Source organism: Thamnophis elegans, chromosome 7 (genome assembly GCF_009769535.1).
Source record: "Thamnophis elegans isolate rThaEle1 chromosome 7, rThaEle1.pri, whole genome shotgun sequence".
Lineage (NCBI taxonomy): Eukaryota > Metazoa > Chordata > Lepidosauria > Squamata > Colubridae > Thamnophis > Thamnophis elegans.
The window spans coordinates 75,424,424-75,440,463 of NC_045547.1; the positions used below are offsets into that span (position 1 = coordinate 75,424,424).

General features: G+C 42.3%; 1 protein-coding gene across 1 annotated transcript in view; it reads left to right on the plus strand.

Annotated features, from left to right (window-relative positions):
- The first annotated feature begins 497 nt into the window (after nucleotides 1–497).
- Nucleotides 498–16,040, plus strand: part of CCDC91 (coiled-coil domain containing 91) — a 116,676-nt gene continuing 101,133 nt past the window's right edge. Inside the window, 6 exon segments of the mRNA XM_032221545.1 lie at nucleotides 498–507; nucleotides 510–526; nucleotides 4,800–4,881; nucleotides 8,042–8,166; nucleotides 11,335–11,523; nucleotides 11,745–11,837. Of these exon segments, the coding sequence (XP_032077436.1) occupies nucleotides 498–507; nucleotides 510–526; nucleotides 4,800–4,881; nucleotides 8,042–8,166; nucleotides 11,335–11,523; nucleotides 11,745–11,837 (516 nt within the window).

Consider the following 16,040-nt stretch of genomic DNA (forward strand, 5'->3'; position numbering starts at 1 on the left):
ATAGGTGAAGCCAGATCGCTTAACGAACCGGGTTACTAAAGTCCAACAACTGCAGTGGATTGTAAAACGGGGCAAACTCACTTGGCAAGTGTCTCATTTAGCACAATAAATTTTCGGCTCAATTGTGGTCATACTCAAGGCCTACTTAATACTTGAAGAGAAAAGAGGTATTCTATATTTTTCATTCAACAGACTGAACCATCCTAGTGTTTTAATTTTTTTTTTAAAAAACCCAGCAATATATCTTATATTAGAGATCCGATTAAAAAATAGTGAGACCGGCAATACTCATAGGATGTAACTGAGCTTTCTGTTTTCCCAGTTCTGTACTTCATTAGTAACTGCGTTGTTAACTATAAATCTAGATTTTGAAGGCAGTTGTAATAAATCAGTCAAACTAGTTCTGTTTAAATTTATGATATATAAAGAAATAAATTATGAGTAGGAAGGCGACGTTAATTCTTACTGTGTGTGTTGTTTCTAGGTATTCCTGAAAAATGGATGATGATACTTTGGAGGATTTGAGGTATGGAAATAGGAATATTGAAATGTTCGCCCATTATATTTTCTTTCTTTTTTTTTTATAAAGTTTTTATTTTTTCATTTTCTAACAAATAACCACGTATACTATTACTTAACCAACATCATATATATTGTTAAATGTTTACATCAATTCATCTTACCATCAACTCCCAAAAACGACTATTGGCTCTTCTGCTCTCCGTACACTGAATTTGTACCTTATCCATCCCTTTCTTCTCCCTTTCTCCTTCCCCTCCCTACCTCCTTTCTTCCCTCTGTCATCCTTCTCTTCTCCCTTCTTCTCTCCTTCTCCCTCTCCTCCTCCCCCCTCCCTACCCGCCTTTCTTCCCTCTGTCGTCCTTTTCTCTACTTCCCCTTCCTCTCTCCTTCTCCCTCTCTCCTCCCCCTCCCTACCTCCTTTCTTCCCTCTGTCGTCCTCTTTCTCTACTTCCTTCCTTCCTCTCTCCTTCTCCCTCTCTCCTCCCTCTCCCTACCTCCTTTCTTCCCTCTGTCGTCCTTCTTTTCTCTACTTCCCCTTCCTCTCTCCTTCTCCCTCTCTCATCCCCCTCCCTACCTCCTTTCTTCCCTCTGTCGTCCTTCTTTCCTCTACTTTCCCCTTCCTCTCTCCTTCTCCCTCTCTCATCCCCCTCCCTACCTCCTTTCTTCCCTCCTGTCGTCCTTCTTTCTCTACTTCCCCTTCCTCCTCCTCCTCCCCCTCCCCCTACCTCCTTTCTTCCCTCTGTCGTCCTTCTTTTCTCTACTTCCCCTTCCTCTCTCCTTCTCCCTCTCTCCTCCCCCTCCCTACTCCTTTCTTCCCTCTGTTGTCCTTCTTTTCTCTTACTTCCCCTTCCTCTCTCCTTCTCCCTCTCTCCTCCCCCTCCCTACCTCCTTTCTTTCCTCTGTCGTCCTTCTCTTCTCTACTTCCACTTCCTCTCTCTCTTCTCCCTCTCTCCTCCTCCCCCTCCCTACCTCCTTCTTCCCTCTGTTGTCCTTCTTTCTCTACTTCCCCTTCCTCTCTCCTTCGCCCTCTCTCCTCCCCCTCCCTACCTCCTTTCTTCCTTCTGTCGTCCTTCTTTTCTCTACTTCCCATTCCTTCTCCTCTCCATGATATTTTCAATAATGAAAGCTATGTAGGACACACTAGCACAGTGATGGCTAGCCTTTTTATCCTCGCGTGCTTAAAGCGTGCATACAACAGTGTGCACGAGCCTGCACTCATAATACAATGCGTGTACAATATCCCCCTGCGCACCCCGCACCTCTGGGCATGTGCACATGACTTCCCCGCACTCCCCTGACTCCCTGCACACGTGTACGCAATCCCCTTGCGCTCCCCCGCGCCTCATTTTGGGCCTAGTAGGGCTCCCGCCATCCTCTTGGGACCAAAAACACACCGTGGGGGCTCCCGCCGCTCCCCTTGAGCACACCCCTCCTTGCCCAGCACATGTGCACGCATCTCTCACATGCAACCCACCACCTCCCGCGCATGCATGATAGAGACCCTGAAAATCAGCTGGTCTGTGGGAGGTGCGCACACACGCATGATATAGCTGAGCTGGGGCATGCCCGTAGGGAGGACTCTGCGTGCCACCAGTTCGTCATCAAGGCTCTAGCCCTCAATAGCAATTAATAGTTAAATGTAAATAATTTACTCACCTGTAATGTGTCAGATTCTAATTTATGTAGCCTTATTATGGTTTTATCAGTTATTAAGAAGGTCAAGAAAGCACAATTTACTACTCGAAATGCCCGGGCCATTCAAATACTACTCTTAAATATCAATAGGTAACATTTCTCCAAATGTTCAGAACTGGGCTATAAATCTGAGGAATCTTTAGCTTCAATCTTTTGATTGCTTTCGCAGACTAGCTTATGTTGGTTTCCCCTATTTACCAAATTGGCTTATTCTTGTGTTTTGAAAGTGACCTATTTTGTCAGAGGCCCAGAGTTCTGACTCCTGATAGGATGGTCCTTTCGTTGAAAGAGGTCTTCTTAAAGTCCTCCAGCATCAGAAATCCTGGCTGCAGAAGGAAATTGGGTCCGGTTGATTGCATGCTATAAAGTCACCGGTGCCACATTTTTTTTGTGTGGGTGGCATTTCATCTCCCCCACACACTTTTCCCCCCCCCCTAACAGAGTGCCAAAAGTTAGGCATACAGGAAGCTGGTTTATACCGGTGGGAGGGGAGCCATGCCAAGAGAGTGAATTTCCTGACTGTTGGGCCAATGTTTCATATAAAGTTATGCCAAACTCACATTTTTATATAAGAAAAATATTTTTTGGCATAAATAAACAGCCAATCAGGATAAAGTAACAGGGCACTTTCGAATGCTCATGCAGTAGCAATCAAGGAGAGAAGCAACCTAGGATTAAGGAGAAATTTCCTAACAGTGAGAACAATTAACCAGTGGAACAACTTGCCTCCAGAAGTTGTGGGTGGTTCTGTCTAGGCTTCCCCAGCAGCACGATGTCAAGTCCTCGTCCCGATAAACCCCTTTTATTTAATTTACAGTAAATTCCTCTCCAGCAACATCCCAACCCACAGTCTTTCAAGATAGTTCACAATTACCGACCTTTATCAGGCTTGGAGAGTGGCCAGGCCGATATTTTTCAGATGCTACAATACTTGGCAAGAATGCAGAAATGAAGTAATTGTCTCCTGCAAACTCCACTCCCCTTTTGCTCCTCTTTTATTCCCTATGGGTGGGGCCATTCACCGTCCACCTGCGGCCTTACTCCCGAGTCAAACCTTGTACCCCTTCGTCTGGCAACTCTGCGCATGCACACACTGGGAACAGGCTGCAGCTGTTCATCTGCCTCACTGATTTCTGACTCCGAAGGCAGCTGATAACTGTTGGTCGGCCCTGGCCCCATCTCTGCCTCTGACACAGAGCCCTCATCAGAGCCTTCCCCAGACTCTAGGACTGGCCTATGTTCCTCCCCAACTTCCTCACTGTCCAAATCTGCTGTCAGATTCACTGGCTGCTGGAGGGCCACAACATGGAACCGCTTGCATTCAGAAGTTGTGGATGCTCCATCACTGGAGGCTTTCAAAAAGATACCGGACAGCCTCTTGTCTGGAATGGTGTAGGTCAGGATCTTCTGCTTGAGGAGAGGGTTGGGCTAGAAGACCTCCAAGGTACCTTCCAACTCTAATCTGTAACTGTCTAGCAAAACAGATGGAAGATGTCACAGTATTTGATTCTATACTATACTTTTTATATACTTCATTTATTGAAGGCGCCAGGAAGATTTTGATGTGATTGTTTCCCCTAGTACAGTGATGGTGAACCTTTTTCGTCTCTGGTGCCAAAAGTACACACTATTGCACATGCTCGCCTGCCCACCCTCATAATTAATGCTCTCCTGCACTGGGCCCCATGAGCATGCCTCGCGCATATGCACATAGATTTCTTGGAGCCTGGGGAGGGCAAAAACAATCTCCCTCACCCCCCCCGGAAGCCCTCGGAGGGTGGAAACAGCCCATGTTCTGACTTCCAGTAGGCCCAGTAGGTCCATTTTTTCGCCCTCCCCAGGCTCCAAAGGCTTTCTAGAAGTCTGGGGAGGGTGAAAAACAGCCCGAAACGCAAACCAGAAGTTCGGGAATGGACTTCCAGGTTGCCCGTTGGGCCATTTTTCTCCCTCCGGAGGCTTCAGGAGGCTTCCTGGAATCCCAACGCGCAAACCGGAAGTCCATTCCCGAACTTCCGTTTTGCGCATGCACAGCCAAAAATCAAGGCCAAAAATCAGCTGGCCAGCCCGCGTTTGCACACTAGAGCTGACAGGCCAACCCCTTGTGTGCCCTCAGAAATGGCTTCTCGTTCCATGGGTTTGCCATCACGGGCCTAGTATATTATTGATGAACACGCTCCTTAAAAGATAAATATGCGGATTACAAGACCAAGTAAACTGCAGTCTTGGCAAAAGTTAAAATAGCACGAAAATGCTTTTCTACTAAAATCGTATAAAAATAGTGCCATAACCAGCATTTGGGGAGCCGAAGGCCCCATAAGGCCTACATTGCAAAGCATGAATAGTCTGAGGGGAGGGGGGGGAAACCTAGATTTGATTTACTTCAATCCAAGTACAATTAAATAAATTCTCATGCCCATTTGTATTGTGGCGCTCCCTATAGAAATGTGGCTGAGCATACTGGAGCCATGGACACCAAACTGGAAATGGAGTGGAATGGCACGTCTTGGAAATTCTTCCAATGAATAATGGAACAGTGGAGAAAAATCTGGGCCCTAGTTTAACAATCTTCCTTGCACTTCCAGGCTGCAGACATTTTTTTTAAAGACGGAAACGGTGAACCCCAGACAACATCTCCTGCTATTCCTTGGGCAGCATTTTCCACAGGTAAATAGAGAGATACTGGTAATTGTGTGTGGGGCTTAGGAGTTTCTCTTTTTCGTTTTGTCAAGTTTGTTATTTTATATTGCTTATACATATCAGTGCATGTCAGTGGTGGGTTCAAATTTTTTTTGAACCTACTCTGTGGGTGTGGCCTCCTTTGTGGGAGTGGCTTGCCGGCCATGTGACCTGGTGGGAGTGGCTTGCCAGCCATGTGTTCTCTCTCTCTCTCCCTCTCTCTCTCTTTCCTTCCTTTTGTCTCTCTGTCCCTTTTTCCTTTTTTTCTTTCATCTCTCACTTTTTCTTTCTTTTTTTCTTTTTTTCTTTATTCTTTCTTCCTTTCTTTCTCTTTCTCTCTTTGTGTGAGTATGTGTATGTCTCTGTGTGTGTGTGTTTGTGTTTGTGTGTGTTAGTGGTGGGTTTCAAAATTTTTTGGAACCTCTTCTGTAGGTGTGGCCTGCTTTCCGAGTCCACTGGTGGAACCTCTTCTAACCGGTTCGGTAGATTTGACAAACCGGTTCTACCGAACTGGTAGGAACCCACCTCTGGTGCATGTACAGTGTGATACCTGGGTATCATACAATTTAGTACTCATAAACATAATATTATTACTCATAGTTATTATATTTCATTTTCATTTCATATTGTTTAAACATGTCTAATACTACTTATGGACCTCCCTCTTATTATTACATATATCTTGTTATGTTATGTTATGTTATGTTATGTTATGTTATGTTATGTTATGTTATGTTATGTTATGTTATATGTATGTATGTATGTATGTATGTATGTATATAGGTATATAGGTATATAGGTATATAGGTATATAGGTATATAGGTATATAGGTATATAGGTATATAGGTATATAGGTATATAGGTATATAGGTATATAGGTATATAGGTATATAGGTATATAGGTATATAGGTATATAGGTATATATATATATATATAAGATTTTTACAACCCCTGGTAAGCCCCAATTATTCAAATCCCAGTAAGGGTATGGCTAGCTGATGAGAGCTAAATAGCTTGAAATAGATCTATACTAGTCTCCCTTTATTTATTTATCAGCACAAATAAAAAAACACATATATATGGACCCATTTGGACCCATTTCCACAGAAAAGAAAACACTGGGAGTCCCAAGGGTTCTAACCGGAAGCCCCCCGTTCAATTCTGGAGCTGACCAGAAGTCCGGTTCCCCCACTAGAGTCTCCTCCTAGCGTGGTGCCCTTTTTCCTCTACCTGTCCTAACTGAAAGCCCTATCAATTGTGGAGACGGCCAGAAAAACCCGCCCCTTGCCATAGAGTCTCCTCCTGGTGTGCCATTCTTCCCCCACTACCCCCACCCCAAACTGGAAGTTTGTCTCAAAATTGTGGTGCCAATCGGCGACAGGGAGCCGCATCAGAGGGATGAAAGAAGCCACATGCGGCTCCCGAGCTGTGGGTTGCTGATCCCTGGTATAGCAGAAACATCTCAGGGCAGTGTTTTTTCCAACTTGGCAACTTTAAGGTGAGAGAACTTCAACTTCCAGAATTTCCCAGCTTGAAAAAAAGATGTTTCGGCCTTTCTTTAGTTTCTAAAAGACTCCACAAGCTTTGAGTTTCTTCAGTGTAACTGATTGGAATAATCCCATGAAAGATACGTTCAACCGTCGTGAACATTTCAGAAGTAAAGTGAAATTACTTATAAATGCTTATAAATACTTTGATAAAATAAAGTTTCCAGCCAGTACCGTTTTATAATAAGGGTTATTACAGTATATTTTCCCCATAAGTATAAAATTACACAGTATTTGTCTTGGTTTCTCAAGATGCCTTACCCGATAATCTTTCTAACAATTTTGTGAGATGTTGTGAACTACTTAGCGAGAAGTTGTGTTGTGGAGAAGAAGTCAAGAATTAGATGTTTGATTCTGAGACGGAATGGGGATTTGAGCTATGGATTTACCCTAGGCAGCGTAGTGCAATTTTATCCTTTATAGAATGTGGAAAAAAAAAAAAACTAGTGCAAATTTACTCCGGGTTGTGCAGGGTAGACAGACGCCAATTAAGCAATATCTGTTTGGCCTGCTGCCTAAGCCATTTTCCAAATCAGCATAACTGCAGAATGTATAGAATTCTTGCTATACGGTTATTTTGCTTCCATAGCCTTTCTTTGATTTTTTTTTAAAAAGCAGATTTTTTTTAAAAAAAAAATAAAATAAATTTAAATGTATCAACTAGGATCGGTTTACCCTTAAAAATCGGACAATTATTTTTTATGAAGCATTTTTCTATTCCTCGCATGTTCTTGCCAAAAATGTATGCGTAAAAATATGCATTGTATTTGGGAATGTTTATGGCAAACTCTCTTTTACAAAAAAAAAAAAAAAAAAATCAAAACGTTCACTCACGATGTTCGCTTGCTCTTATGCTCTGTTACATCAGGGAACTTATGAGAATTGGTACTATTTTATTAAAAAAAGAAGTACGTATTTAGCAATAGCAGTTAGACTTATATACCGCTTCATAGGGCTTTCAGCCCTCTCTAAGAGGTTTACAGAGTCAGCATATCGCCCCCACAGTCTGGGTCCTCATTTCACCCACCTCGGAAGGATGGAGGGCTGAGTCAACCTTGAGCCGGTGAGATTAGAACCGCTGAACTGCAGATAACAGTCAGCTGAAGTGGCCTGCAGTACTGCACCCTAACCACTGCGCCACCTCTTTACGTTTCTTTACATTTATACACTAGAGATGGTATTCTATTTTCTTCACTACTGGTTCGGTAGCGGGAGCGCGCACGCATGCAGAAAAGGTCCTTGATGACATCAGGGTGGGTGGGCGGAGCCTCGCACTGCCGCCCAAACGGTTTGCCCAAACCGGTGCAATCCGGCAGCATACAACCTCTGTTTCATGTGTAAATGATAAACTATTTTTGATAAGTAAAGACATGCAGAACAAACTTACATTATCCTAAATTTTCTCGCAATAGTTTCAGTAAGCAAATTTGTGTTTTATTTATATTGTAATTCATGGTAATTTGTTGAATTCCTTTGGCCACTACATCAGGTTGCTATTTTTAGCTTTGCAGAAAGATACAAGCTTTTAAAAACAGATGTCTTACTGAATTTCCTTTCCTTTCACTTGCATTCCTTTCTCTTCCTTATTTTTACCAATAGTGCCTGAAATTCTTGTACCACCAACAGTTTCTGCCGAGCTGCTCTCAAAAGAGGCTCCGGCTAATATACCGCCAGATCCTCAACTATCACCCAATACTTTAAGTGAAGCTGATCTTAAAGAGCAGGTAAAATAATTTTATGATTGTTTTTTTATGCATGAAAAATACTTTTTAAACATACCCACCAATCTCTCTCTCTCTCTCTCTCTCCACATACATACATACATACATACATACATACATATATATGTATTTAGTGTCACAACCTCTGGTATGCCCAAATATGGGAGGAAGCTAAATGCTTCCATTCTCTGTCTATCGGCTCGTCACAAGAGACCATCCAGACAGAAACCCAATATTTTTACTGTTGCCTTTGTTACATTTGTGTTGTATTTGTGCTGATAATAAATAAAGGGAGACTAGTATAGATTTATTTCAAGCTATTTAGCTCTCATCAGCTAGCCATACCCTTACTGGATTAGAACCTGTGCTGTATTGCATCTTAGGCAGATGTGTTAACCACTAAGCCACAAGGTTCTCCTCCTTATCAGCTGAGCCAGGGAAATAGGTATATATATAAATGGCTGTGTGTGTGTGTGTGTGTGTGTGTGTGTGTGTTCCAGCATAACTCTGGAATGCCTCAAACAATTTCAACCAAACTTGGTACACAGATGACTTACTCTCTCTCTCGAGAAAAATGCTGTGGGTGTAATACACCCCTCACACCCTTCGGGGTGTGTGTTCTGTTGAGATGCAGCCTGTTTTGCCTTAAAATGGCTTCTACTATGCTGCCATAAATGGCTTCTGCTGTACAGCGCAGTGCCATGGTAACGGCTTCACAGTACTCCACAAGGGGGCTCCCTCTGGTAAAGGGAAAAATCCAACATTAAAAATTATGTTTGGTCTGGACATTTTCCCCCTATAAATAAATACCCGGACAACACTGGTTATCAACTAGTTGTAAAAAAAAATTGTAAGTAGAGAAGGACTAGTGGTGATGTAATAGCTGTCTTCCAGCACTTGAGGGACTGTCACAGAGAAGAATGGCTCGACTTATTCTGCAAAACACCTGAGGGCAGGACAAGTAGGAATTGTTGGAAGCTCGTCAGAGGAAGATCCAATCTGGAACTAAGGAGAATTTCCTGACAGTGCAAACAATTAATCACTGGAAGGACTTGCTTCCGGATGTTGTGGGTGCTTCATCACTAAAGATTTTGAAGGAGATATTAAACAATATAATACAATACAATACAGTACAGTACAGTACAGTACAGTACAATACAACACAACAATACAATACAATACAATACAATACAATACAATAATACAATACAATAATACAATACAATACTACAATACAATACAATAGCTGAGTTGGAAGGGACCTTGGAGGTCTTCTAGTCCAACTCCTTGCCTAGGCAGGAAACCCTATACCGTTTCAGACCGATGGCTATCCAACATCTTCTTAAAGACTTCCAGTGTTGGGGCATTCACAACTTCTGGAGGCAACTTCTGTTCCACTGATTAATTGTTCTAACTGTCAGGAACTTTCTCCTCAGTTCTAAGTTGCTTCTCTCCTTGATTAGTTTCCACCCATTGCTTCTTGTTCTACCCTCAGGTGCTTTGGAGAATAGCTTAACTCCCTCTTCTTTGTGGCAACCCCTGAGATATTGGAAGACTGCTATCATGTCTCCCCTAGTCCTTCTTTTCATTAAACTAGACATACCCAGTTCCTCCAAACGGTCCTCATATGTTTTAGCCTCCAGTCCCCTAATCATTTTGGTTGCTCTTCTCTGCACTCTTTCTAGCGTCTTCACATCTTTTCTACATCGTGGCCACCAAAACTGAATGCAGTATTGGAGAGCCATTTGTCCAGAATGGCATAGGTCTCGTTCTTAAGCATGGGGTTAGACTAGAAGACCTCCAAGGCTCCTTCCAACTCTATTCTATATTCTATGTCAGTGATGGTTAACCTTTTTGTTGTTGCGTGCGAAAGAGTGTCCCTTCCCCTGTGCTTGCATGTGTGGGACCAAAAACGTGCCATGGAGGGGGCCGCACTCCCCCTGCGTCCCATCTTGGGCCTAGTAGACCCCCCCCCCGCAGCCTCCTGGGACCAGACACAGGCTGTAGGAGGGGTATGCCACCCCATTCTGCGCTTCCCCATGCATCCCTGTGTGTCTCGCCCCCTGCACATGTGTGGAAGAGACTCGAAAATCAGCTGGCTGGCAGGAGGCGCGCATGCATGCGCAGTGGGGCTGAGCTGGGGTGATGGTTGTGTGCCCGCAGTGGGCTCTGTGTGCCATCCGTGTCACATGTGCCATAGATTCACCCTCACGGATTTAGGAGCACACTTAGTCCTTGACTTTACGACTTATCATTGGGGACCAGAATTTCCTTTGCTAAGCAAAGGTTGACGTTGTGAGTCATTCCCAATTTGCCTTTCATTTATCATGCTTGTGAAGCAGTTCACTGAGGTTGTTAAGTGAGTTACGTGGTCATGAAGCAAATCCGGCTTCCCCTAGTGACTTAGCTTGCTGAAAGCCAGCTGGGAAGGTCCCAAATTCCAATGACCTCAGGATGGTTACAGCGGCTGCAAACCAATGCCGGTTGCCAATTTGCCCAAATTTTGATCCGATGACTGTGGGTATGATATGATGGTCGTAAGTGTGAGAATGGGTCATGTCACTTTTTTTTCAATGCCATTCTAACTTCAGACGGCTGCTAAACAAATGATTATAATAATTCCAGGACTCCTTTTGCGTTTGAACCGTGACCCGTCAAAACCGCGGTCCACAAAAGCGCGATCGACGAAAGCGCGCATTTGACGTCATCACAGCGCGACGAAAAAAAATTAAAATTGAAATAAAAATAAAATTAAAGCAAGCCGATTCACATAAAGGTAAGGGTTAGGTTTAGGGTTAGGGTTAGGGTTAGGTTAAGGGTTAGGATTAGGTTTAGAGCGTTAGGGTTACGTTTAGCGTTACGTTAAAGGTTAGCGTTAGGTTTAGCGTTAGGTTAAAGGTTAGGTTTAGGGTTAGATTTAGGCTTAGGTTAAGGGTTAGGTTTAGGGTTAGGTTTAGGGTTAGGTTTGGGGGGGTTAGGGTAAGGTTTTGGCTTTATTTTTACATTTTTCGATCACAGCGCGATGTTTTCGTCGCGCTGTGATGACGTCAAATGCGCACTTTCGTTGACTGCGATTTTGTCATCCGCGGTTTTGTGGTGGAACCGTTTGAACACCACATGATTACATCTAACACCTGTCTATCTGACTATTTTGCGTCTTCCATAAAACAGGTTCCCTTATCCATTGACCCTCCATTGTCTGAAAACCTAGAAAGAACATCTGCCCATTACGACGAAACGGATACAAAACCAAGACCGGGTGATTCTGAAAAGCATTTCCAACAAACCCTTTCTGCTCTGGAAAGTAAACTTCGGACAGCGGATGAAGAAAAAGCTAGAATAAAAAAGGTAACACTACAAGTTTCTAGAATCTTCCATTCGTGTCTTTTGGTTGTCGATCTAGGCAGGGGTGGGGGGGACGATGGCCCCTTTATCACCCGTGGGTTTTGACTCCCAGAATTCCTGAGTCAACCATGCTATGCTGGACCCGGTAAGTTGGATCCTGAGTGTCAAGTGCAGCTGATAATTATAAAAGAGATATGTTTTAATATAAGTCGTGATTTTTTTTTAGGAGTTAGAAGATCTTTGGAAAACACAGGACTTTGGAAAGCAATTACCTGAAAGAAAAAGACGATAAATTAATTTCACATAAGGATATATACAACAAACTCCAGGTAAAGTTTTAAGATTTTTACCCACCAAGGATGTCCTTGATTGCTCCGGTAATTTATAAGCTATAAATTATCTATAAGCCTAACCATAAAGAATGATACAACCATATATCTATATCTATATCTATATCTATATCTATATCTATATCTATATCTATATCTATATCTATATCTATATCTATATCTATATCTATATCTATATCTATATCTATATCTATATCTATATCTATATCTATATCTATATCTATATCTATCTATCTATCTATCTATCTATCTATCTATCTATCTATATATATATATATATATATATATAGCTCTGTGTGTGTGTATGTTCCAGCATAACTCTGGAACGCCTCGAGTAATTTCAACCAAACTTGGCACACAGATGACATACTCTCTGGAAACAAATACTGCGTGGGTAAGACACCTCTAATATCCCTCGGGTTTCCATGCGTGTCCATGTGTGTGTGTTCCAGCATAACTCTGGAACGCCTGGGCCGCTGAAATGAAAAGGGACTGAATTATATCTATAGTGTCAAGTCACAGTACTTTTGACGGTGATAGTGGGCATTTTGGATTCAAGTTCTGTTAAGATGCAGCCTGTTGTGCCTTAGAATGGCTTCTATTGTACAGCACAGTGGAGTTGCCATAGTAACAGCTTCGCAGTACTCCACAAGGGGGCTCCCTCTAATACAGGATTGGGATAAATACATACCCTGGCAATGCTGGGTTATCCTCTAGTAGAAAATCAAATGCATCTGTTTAAAAAAGAACTAGAGGGTACATAGCTAATTAGAACAGTGTCTGTCATTCAATTTACCTAGCAGTTTGTGCTGGTTATAACCCTCCTTTACTACGCTTTTAAAACATGTCTAGTTTAATATTGTAAGCTGCTCCGAGCTATCATACAGTAATAAATTTGATAAACAAATAAAATAAAACATTGTGTTTATACAACCGTCTTTAAAATCCCATCGCTGTATTGAGAACTAAACAAAAAAAGTGTATTGGGGTAAATTTCTTCATAAAGAAAAACGGGGAAACACAGAAATGAGAAATAGGAAGATGGATCCATATCAGAAAGTCGTCATGGCACAACCCATAACAGAGGGATTGGTTTTAATTCAAAGACTTGTTCAAAATCTCCTGCCTTAGCCTAGTTTAAATTCCAAGGAACCTTCATTGCTAAGGATCTTATCCTGTTTTTGGGTTGAGAATGAAACTTGAGTTCAGAGGAATAAGGGAATCAAACCTTTAGGAGTTCTTGTTGTGGCCCACAAGGGGCAGCAGCCAGTGAATCTGACAGCAGATTCAGACATTAAGAAGGTTGGGGAGAAACATGGGCGAGTCCTGGACTCTGGAAAAGGCTCTGATGAGGGCTCTGTGTCGGAGGCAGTTATCGGCTGCCTTCAGAGTCAGACATCAGTGAGACAGATGAACAGCTGGAGCCTGTTCCCAGTGTGCACATGCGCAGAGTTGCCAGACGAAGGGAGCAGCTAAAGAACAGGGGTCGACTTGGAAGTAAGGCCACAGGTGGACGATGAATGGCCCCTCCCAGAGGAAATAAAAGAGGAGCGAAAGGGGAGTGGAGTTTGCAAGAGACAATTAGTTCGCTTAATTGGTTCGTGACTCTCCTAGACTCCTTGCCAAGTTTTGCAGATATCGGCCTGGCAGCTCTCCAAGCCAGATAAGGTCTGTGACTATAAATCCTCCCTTGAAAGACTTTGCTGGATGTGATGAGAAGAATTCACCGTCAATTAATAAAAGGGTTTTTTGTCGGGACAAGGAGTTTGTTCCATGCTCTTGGGAAGCCTCGCTCAGAACAGCTCTGTTGCTTGTTTTCTTTGTGGCAATAGAATGAAACTCCACTAGTTCTGGATTCCATTTTTGGTTTCGCCTTCTCTGGTCTTAGGACCAGCACCTGCGACCACACAGCAAGTCAGCTGAAAAGTATAGCGGTACAGCTTGTCAGCAACTTCTTTTCAGAGAAAACAGCTGGCTCTGGCACTGCATAACTAAGAGAAGAAGAAAAAAAAAACCAGCATGAATCAGGGACTTGGTATTTTTCCAGATGAATCTGTAGGTACTCTTCAGAGTCATTGGGAATCTCACCATGAGTATATAAAAAAGGCAAAAGCTCTCGGGGCTTTGTAGAAGCGTAGCCAATGTATCGTGGTGGAATAAATCCGCGTGGGCCAAAGGAACATGTAAGAAAAGTTTTTTTTTCAACTAGTTTTAACTAGGATCAGAAGATGTTCACTTGAACAGGGTATTCTTCAGTTTCATGCAACACCCCCCCCCCCCCCCAATCGTGCAAGATGAAAATCAGATAAAAAGTTTCCACTGAATCCTTTTCAGGTATAAGCGTTCTCCGTTTTTGGCTAACCAGTTGCACAGATGTAAGTCACGCAGGCTTACTCCAGCCTCCAAGTCTCCAATATTTACTACATCCTTGCACACATGCCGCCTACATCTCCCGGAAGGAGGGTTGGAAAATTTTAAACCTAATTTTTCAATTGTAAAATCCGTTCCAAAACCGATATATGTATATATTTAGAATCTCTCAGTAGGATCGGATTCTTGAAAAACAATGCAACTTAACGCGGTTTCGGCTTCTCTTTCAAGCATAGTTGCAATATTTTTCTTGTAGCACTGGCAACCATTGTCTTCTTTTCTGAATTAAACTCAAATCCTGGATTTGATTTGGAAGCCTTAAATGTGTCTTTATACGCCTGCTACCCTTCTTCTCTCCCCCCCCCCCCCACATATCTTAAAGTTGGAAGAATTCTCGCTACAGTTCACTATATCCCTGTTGTAATTAGGAAACAATGGTAAGAAATGATTCAGAGGAGCATCATCGCCGCTGTTGACATTTAGCGCAAAAATAGCCCTGGATTTCTTCGTTCTGAACAATCACATGTATTCACGGATTGAGTTGCTAACTGGTAATATAGAGAAGGTAGAGCCAGCCGCAGAAAGTTTTAATGTATATTTTTGTGAGAGAGGTTAAGTTACTCAAAGGAACGAAAGGACAGCAAAATCTCAAAGTTCTCAGTCGCTTTGTAGTGAATAGAAAATAGGGATTGGATCAGGAGAGAGAATGAACCAATGCAGGAGGAGAATTTTGGATATTAAATATGTATATATTCTATCAAGATTTGGAGTGACAGTTGAAAAGTCACCAATTAATTAAAAATTATGGCTTATCATTTTAAATTTATCTATCTATCTATCTATCTATCTATCTATCTATCTATCTATCTATCTATCTATCTATCTATCTATCCATCTCATCTATCCATCTATCCATCTATCCATCCATCCATCCATCCATCCACCCACCCACCCACCCACCCACCCACCCACCCACCCACCCACCCACCCATCCATCTATCTATCTATCTATCTATCTATCTATCTATCTATCTATCTATCTATCTATCTGCGTGTGTGTGTGCATGTGTGTGTATCCTGCATAACCCTGGAACGCCTTCAGCAATTTCAACCAAACCTGGTACACAGATAACTTAATCTGCGGTAAATACTGTGGGGGTAAGACACTCCTAACACCCCTTGGTTGTGTGTTTTGTTAAGATACAGTCTGTTGTGCCATACTGGCTTCTACTGCACAGCACAGTGGAGTTGCCATAGTAATGGCTTCACACTATTCCACAAGGGGGCTCCCTCTGGTAAGGGGGAAAATCCAACATTAGAAATTACATTTGGTCTGGACATTTCCACCCTATAAATAAATACCCGCACATCCTCGGGCTATCACCTAGTTACATATAAATAAAGTTCAACTGTCTTTGAGATAATTGAAAAAAACATATATCCTCTAATTAATTGGAACAACCATACTGTTGTTAAAAGGAGAATTAATTAGAACCAACTTAACTTCTTCTTAGATCATGACATGATACTAACGTATCAGAAATAAAACAGTTTCAAATCAAATCAACTTGACTACAGAGGGCCTCAAAGTAAAGTGGTTTAAATCCCCTTTTCTCCAAACAAATGTTCCTCTTTATTTAAGAGTATAATTGGAGAGCATAATGTAACTGTTAGTATGGTGTTGTGTCTTCAGTCAACCAAACGTTGTTTAATGCTCAAAAACCACAGAGCCATTGTTCTTGAGAAATCATTTCTCGGCATTATGCCCTAAAATTGAGAAAATTTTGAGAAGTGAACTTGATGAAGCAGCTT